Here is a 7,448-nt window from a genome sequence, read left to right as displayed (position 1 = left end):
TCAAGAAGGAGGAAGGACATTTGCTGGACAAACTCTTTATTACTCTGAAGCTTGGTTACAATAAGAAAGTGGGGACAGAGGTGGAAGTTACATGGTCGTGCTTCCTCTCACACACACCTGTTCCCTCCCATGTTCCCTCCCACATCATCAATCCCAGCCACCTGCCCAGCCCTGAAGAGAGTCAGGTGGGGGCAGGGCAGGCATCCCAAGGGCACCGAGAAAATCCACCCAAAAAATGGGAGAAACGTCTCTGATGCCTGAGTGCTGGGAGTCAGAACATACCCCCAAATGCTTAAGAAAAAACTAGATTCCCCAGCAAATTGATGGGACCCCATGGTCAGCCCCCCGCAGCTCTGTTGCCCTTGCTAGTCCAGGGCCTTGATGCCCAAGGGACGCGGGGCCGGGCACAGATGGCCGAGGCCAGAGTGAGGGAGGGAACACCCAGTTGGGGAACACTGCTGTTTAAATATTAAACAGGGATGTCTCGTCTCCCATGTGGGAGACCTTCTGATCTCCCGAGGGCCCCACGGTGGGTATCCTCGGGGGAGGGCTCCCTGCGGCTCTTCCCAGGGCCCGGCAGAGCCAGGGCAGGGAGCAGTCACAGGAATAAATACTTGGTATTTACCTATCTCCCTCCTAGTCCAGGGGACAGGAGGAGGGAGCTTTTTCTCGCTGCCACTGGCAGGAGAATGAAGCTCAGAGATGCAGGGAAGGACCCAGAAGTCTGGGGCTTCGTTCTTCTCTTCCCTGCCTTTAAATACAGGCTTAAATAGGCATAAATATTAAATAAAGATAAATACACGGGAGGGAAAGGGTCTGCTCATGGCTGGGCGAGGTAGCGCAGCATGCGGTACGCCAGCTTCAGGAAGCTCTGCAGGTGGGAGGTGACCAGGACACCGCCTGCTCGGCGCTGGAAGGCAGAGGTGAAGGTGGGCATGGCGCCCTGGCTGGGCTGCAGGGCAGGGGCCACCCCCAGGTCTTCCATCTGTGGGCAAAGAGGAGAGCCGAGGTCAGGCCCGCTGAGTGGGCATTGGTTGCGTCACATGGGGAAATGCTGACACGCCCGACTGTGAAAGGTCACTCGCTCCGATAACGGTGGAGCCAGGACTCAAACCCAGGTCTGCCAAGGTCCCGTGCTCTGTCTCCTGCTCTAGCTAGGGGACTGGAGGAAGGCCAGCAGAAGGAGGGTCCTGGGATGGGCCATATACAGGCCCCCAAGAATGCTCCTGGCCCCAACCCTGAAGACGCCTGGGATCCCCAGCCTGCTGTGCCGGGCGGGCGTGCAGCATGACCTTGGAGACCTGCTCCATTTGGCCCTACTGCCTCCCCCAGCGAGGCTCACCTGCTGCCAGACGGTGGTGGCAAAGTCGGCGACGTCTAATTGCAGCATGTCCACGGTGGGGGCCAACTCAGGGGAGATCCCCGCCAGGGCCTGCAGGAGGCCCTGGTAGAGGAAGAGGCCGCTGTGCAGTTGGCTCAAGCAGCCCGTCTGGGGACACAGAGCAGGAGAGTGAGGGTTGCTGCTGGGGACACTCCTGTCCTCCCTGCCCCATCACCCTCCTCCCCTCCTGACACTCACCAGCTGCAGGGCCTGGCTGGGGCAGCTGCTCAAGGGAGTCCGGGGGATGCCCAGAAAGTGCCCCAGCAGCACCAGCTCCTCGGGGTGGCATAGCTTATAGGTGGCACACTGGGGACGGAAGGGTGCTGTGTGAGAACCGCCTGGCCAGGCTGCCACTCCTCTTCCCTGGGTCCTCCCCGGCTTCCTGGCCTTCGCCCTCTGGGCTCGTCCTGCCTTGCTGCGCAGCCCCACTCGCCACCCTGGCCCATGGCCCTCAGTGTCTTCCCTGAAGGTTCCCCAAGTTCCTTCCCAGCCTTCCACGTTGCCACCTCTCCTAATTTTCTCCCATGTCCCCTGTGTGTCTCCCTCTCCCATGTCCTTCCTGAGGGCATCTTCCCCTTCCTTCGCCCCGCTCAGCTGTCGTCACCTCTCCCACTCACCAGCTTCTCCTGCAGGGCTGCGCCGTCGCTCTGGATCTTTCTCACTTGCTCCAAGCACTTGAGCAGGAAGCTCTGGGGCAGGGAGCTGGCAGGGTCCAGGGGGCTGGCTTCTTGCGCTGGCCAGAGTGTGCTGTGCCAGAGCAGCAGCTGCAGGGCTGGGGACAGACAGGGCTCAGGAGGCATGCCGCACGCCCACTCCCACTTGGGGGCACTGGGTGTCCCTAGTCCCCATTCCCAGAATGGGTATCCCTAGCCCCTTTCCCACTCTGGCCTCCCTCCCATGCCCAGGGCAGGTAGTGCTCTGGTCCTGGGCCAAGACACTCACCCATCAGCTTCATGGGGCCAGCCATGGGTCTGGGTGGGTCTGGGCTGCGGGCACCAAGCTCTGTCGGGCCCAGCTCCAGAGGGCCTTTATACATAAGCCCATGGCGGTCTGGGAGGAAATTACCTGGGGCTGCGACTAAGGCTTAGTAATAACTTCCCAGGATTTATGCAAATTTAGTGTCCAGGACAATGTAGGGGGTTGGAACAAAAAGCTGTTTGCGAAAGTTTTGTGAAATTGTGGAATCTCTGATCCTTCTTTGACGTAAAGTCTTGTCCCCCTCAAACTCCCTTCCTCCCCTCCTGCCCCACCCAGGCCCGAAGTGCTCCAGGGTGTTTGAACAGAACAGCAGCAAAGCTGAGCCTCCGAGAGCAGCAGGGAGGCTGGAGGCTGGTCAGCCTGGGGGGGGGAGGCGACCTCCAGAGGGGCTTTTCTTCTCCAGCTGACGTCCTGGGGCACTCTCCTTTGCCCCCTCCTTTGGGAGTCTCCGGCCACCTGCATCCCAAGTCCCCCAATTCTAAAAGAGAAGGGAAGAAGCTAGTTGCCCCCATTCCTAACTCCCAAGCTCCCTGGAGGCTGCCTTCCTGGGTCACCTGCTGGGGACCCCTGGCCTGAGACACGGGACACTGGGGTCTTGCCTCGTATCCTCACCCCACACTTGGATAGCTACCGTCCCAGGTTCCAGGTTCCAGGCTGTCCTGCCCGAGCTGATTAGCTGGAAACTCCCCTCTACCCCCCGCCCATGACTCATTCCTTTAAGCCCCCAGAGTCCCGGGAGAGGCCAGAGGAAGCCGGATGTCTGTCCTGAATGAAGCAAGACTTTTGAGGCCCTCAGCTCACCTGGCCTTGCCCTTCCACCTCCTCCAGCACTACCCCAGCAGCAGATCCCCAGGGCTTTGGAATTAGGGGACTGGAACACATGGCTTCTCTGGCCATTCACTGCCCAGGGAAGAGGCTGCCAGCCAGAGTGTGTGGGGCCCGGAAGCAGACTCAGGCTGGGGGTGAGGAAGGGGGAACTGACCTCATCTTCGAATCCTAGAACAATGTAGTCGGGGCCGGAAGGGACCTTGGAGTAGGTTCCAGCCCTGCGAACTGGGCCAGAGAGGGAAGTGCCTTGCCCAAGGTCATGGTTGACAGAGTCAGACTGCAACCAGGCCTCAGTCCTGAGAGCTCTCCACAGGCCCGAGGCAGTCTGACTGGCCGAGCCCAAGGCTATCACCTTCCGTCCTAATGTACCCCCCAGCCAGTGAGCCAAGAAAGAGACCTGCCTGGCCCGCGGGGCCATCTCCGGGGCTGGGGTGCCCCCTGGTGGCCACAGCTGGCAGGTACATCACCTGCTGCTCTGTACACATCCTGCCATCTGTTCCCCTCCTCCTGTGGAGACATTGGCCCAGGCGCACAGTCCCCACTCCACCTCAGCTGGGCAAATCCACCACCTTGCAGTGTAGGGGCCCAGCTCTGTGCCCAGCTGTGTGAGGGCAGAGGGTGGCTTTAACGGAACCACGGAGGGCAGGAGATTCAAGTTCTTAAACATACTGGCTGGCAGTTATTGGGTACCTCTTATATGTCAGGCACATTTGGTTACACTTTTGTCATTTCTTCCTATTAACCAGCGGGTGTGTTACAGATGAGGGACAGCCTCAGAGAGGTGAAGAGACTTGTCCAAGATCACAGAGCTTGTCAGTGGCAGAGCCAGGCTGGATTTGTGGTTTTGTCAGCATCCCAAGCCCGTTGTTCCCATACACTAGCTCCCTGTCCAGATGGTTGAAATCTCCAATAGTGACTCTGTCCAGACATCAGCCCCACCCAGGGGAGGGTAAAGACCAGATAGAGAGCAAGGGCTTGCTGCACCAGCCGGGCACACGGGGCTGAGCTAGACTGGAAGCTCAGAGAGCATGACGATCTGGCGAGGGCCCAGCTGCAGAGACCTGTGTTATCCACTCTTCCAACTTCCCGAAGGCTCTTCCAGGTATTTTGCTCTTTTTTGTTTGAGACAGAGCCTCACTTTGTCGCCTTGGGCTAGAGTGACATGGCATCAGCCTAGCTCACAGCAACCTCAGATTCCTGGGCTCAAGTGATCCTCCTGCCTCAGCCTCCCTAGTAGCTGGGACTACAGGTGCATGCCACGATGCCTAGCTACTTTTTTCTATTTTTGGTTGCCCGGCTAATTTTCTTTTTCTATTTTTTTAGTAGAGACGGGGTCTCGCTCTTGCTCAGGCTGGTTTCAAATTCCTGACCTTGAGTGATCCTCCCTCCTCGGCCTCCCAGAGTGCTAGAATTACAGGCATGAGCCACCCACCGTACCCAGCCTCAGGAAATGTATTTCTTAAATAAAAAGGCTTGAAAGTCAAAATTTCTCCGTGATTCATGGGCTGCAGAATGGTTGTTGTCGTAGCAGGCATGAAAACAATTATTCTCCTTGTGCATCTCCATCAGAGCTCTTGGGTGACCAGGTGCATTGTCAATGAGAGTAATATTTTGAAAGGAATCTTTTTCTCTGTGCAGTAGATCTCAACAGCGGGCTTAAAATACTTAGTAAATTGTGCTGTAAACAGATGTGCTGTCATCCAGCCTTTGTTGTTCCATTTATAGAGCACAGGGAAAGTAGATTTAGCATAATTCTTAAGGGCCCTAGGATTTTGGGGATGGTAAATGAGCACTGACTTCAGTTTAAGATTACCAGCTGCATTAGCCCCTAACAAGACAGTCCTCTGAAGCTGTGAAGCCAGGCATGCTGTTTTGGCTACACTGAAAATCTCTAGTTTCGTGCAGCCACCTTCATCAATCACCTTGCTAAGTCTGGACAACTTGCAGCTTCTCCATCAGCACTCGCTGTTTAACCTTGCACTTTTGTGTTATGGAGATGGCTTGCTTCTTTAAACCTCATGAATCAACCTCTGCTAGCTTCAAACTTTTCTTCTGCAGCTTCCTCACCTCTCTCAGCCTTCATAGAATTGAAGAGAGTTAGGGCCTTGCCCTGGATTAGACTTTGGCTTACGGGAACGTTGTGGCCGGTTGGGTCTTCTACCCAGACCATGGAAAGTTTCTCCATATTAGCAATAAGGCTATTTTGCTTTACCATTCTTTTTTTTTTAAATCATTTTATTTAAAAATTTTTTTTTTATTTTTGAGTCACAGTCTCACTCTATTGCCCTGGCTAGACTGCCATGGTACATCAACCTAGCTTTACAGCAAGCTCAAACTCCTGGGCTCAAATGATCCTCCTGCCTTAGCCTCCTGAGTAGCTGAGACTACAGGTATGTGCCACCACACCCGGCTAAGTTTTATTATTTTTAGTAGAGATGGGGGTCTCACTTTTGCTGAGGCTGGTCTTGAACTCCTGAGCTCAAGGGGATCCTCCTGCCTTGGCCTCCCAGAGTGCTAGAATTACAGGTGTGAGCCACCACGCCCAGCCTTATCATTCATGTGTTCACTGGAGTAGCACTTTTAATTTACTTCAAGAACTTTTCCTTTGCATTCATTATTTGGCTAAGTGTTTGGCATAAGAGGTCTATCTTTTGGCCCATATATATTTTCTTTTTTTCCCATTTCCCCTTTCAAAAATGAATCTATCTTGGTTTTTGACATACCCTCCTCCCTAAGCTTAATTATTTCTAGCTTTTGATTTAAAGTGAGAGATGTGTAATTCTTCCTTTCACCAGAACACTTAAGAGGCCACTGTAGGGGTATCAGCTGGCCTAATTTCAATATTGTATCTCAGGGAATAGGGATACTAGGCAAGGAACAGATGGCTGGTGGAGTAGTCAGAACATCCACAAATTTACTAAGTTTGCAGTCTCACATGGGCATGGCTCAAGGCCCTCAAAACCATAGTAACATTAAAGATCACTGATCATAGATCACCAAAATATATAATGAAAATATCTGAAATATTACAAGATAGGCTGGGGTGGTAGCTCACACCTGTAATCCTAGCACTTTGGGAGGCTGAGGCAGGAGGATCACTTGAGCTCGAGTTTGAGGTTGCTGTGAGCCATGATGATGCCACTGCACTCTAGCCTGGGCAAAAGAATGAGACCCTGTCTCAACAACAACAATAAATCAAAACAACAACAAAAGAAATATTGCAAGAAGTATCAAAATGTGACAGTGAGACACTAAGTGAGCATCTGCTGTTGGAAAAACGGTGCCAACAGACTTCCTTGGCACAGGGTTGCCGCAAACCTTCAATCTGTAAAACGCCACAGTATCTGTGAAGCACAATGGAACAAGGTGTGCCTGGACTGGCAGATGACAATCTGCAGCTGGTGATGGCACAGTGACCTTTCCTAACAAGACTTTATGGGCTGGGCGAGGTGGCTCACGCCTGTAATCCTAGCACTCTGGGAGGCCGAGGTGGGATTGCTCGAGGTCAGGAGTTCGAAACCAGCCTGAGCAAGAGTGAGACCCAGTCTCTACTATAAATAGAAATTAATTGGCCAACTAACATACAGAGAAAAAATCAGCTGGGCATGGTGGCGCATGCCTGTAGTCCCAGCTACTCAGGAGGCTGAGGCAGGAGGATCGATTGAGCCCAGGAGTTTGAGGTTGCTGTGAGCTAGGCTGATGTCATGGCACTCACTCTAGCCTGGGCAACAAAGTGAGACTCTGTCTCAAAAAAAAAAAGACGTTATGGAACCCACAGTGTGCCAGACACCACACAAGGCCAGGGAGGACACTGGAAGAGCTTCCAACTGGCAGGAAGGCAACACTTTCCCAGCAACCACCTCCTAAGAGAAGCGTTTCATTATCAGGTGAGTGGCCCTAAAACCAGGGCCTACATCGATCACTGTGCGACAGGAAGCCTGGAGGATGTGTCCAGTTCAGGTGGGGAGGGGAGGCAGCTAAGGCAGGGGCAGAAACCAGCAGGTATTCTTCAGACGAGAGCTTGGCAGGAACAAAGAGGACATGTACAGCAATGTTCCAGGTGCTAGTGGAGAACACATGAATATTCAATGACCCGATGCGGGAGCACTTCTGTGTAGCAGGGAGGGAGGCTTTTAGATCAGGGCAGGCGTGTTTCCCACTGTGCGTGGCTGGAGTTGATGGGTGGGGGCCACAGGGGAGCCCCCTCCTGCCTGACCCCACCAGCTCTGCTCAGTGAGGAGCCCATCCCCACAGCACAGGG

The 7,448-nt window shown here is 54.0% G+C and overlaps 1 protein-coding gene across 1 annotated transcript; it reads right to left on the bottom strand.

Annotated features, from left to right (window-relative positions):
* Positions 1-19: 19 nt before the first annotated feature.
* On the bottom strand, positions 20-2,418 carry CSF3 (colony stimulating factor 3). The gene is made up of 5 exons (XM_012765875.3): positions 2,324-2,418; positions 1,999-2,153; positions 1,580-1,687; positions 1,343-1,489; positions 20-985 (listed from the first exon to the last, which is right to left on the bottom strand). The coding sequence occupies exons 1-5, from the start codon at positions 2,415-2,417 to the stop codon at positions 821-823; spliced, it is 669 nt and encodes a 222-aa protein (XP_012621329.1). The 5' UTR covers position 2,418; the 3' UTR covers positions 20-820.
* Positions 2,419-7,448: the final 5,030 nt, after the last annotated feature.

Source organism: Microcebus murinus, chromosome 18, assembly GCF_040939455.1.
Source record: "Microcebus murinus isolate Inina chromosome 18, M.murinus_Inina_mat1.0, whole genome shotgun sequence".
Classification (NCBI taxonomy): domain Eukaryota; kingdom Metazoa; phylum Chordata; class Mammalia; order Primates; family Cheirogaleidae; genus Microcebus; species Microcebus murinus.
This window is presented reverse-complemented; position numbering and strand designations above follow the sequence as displayed.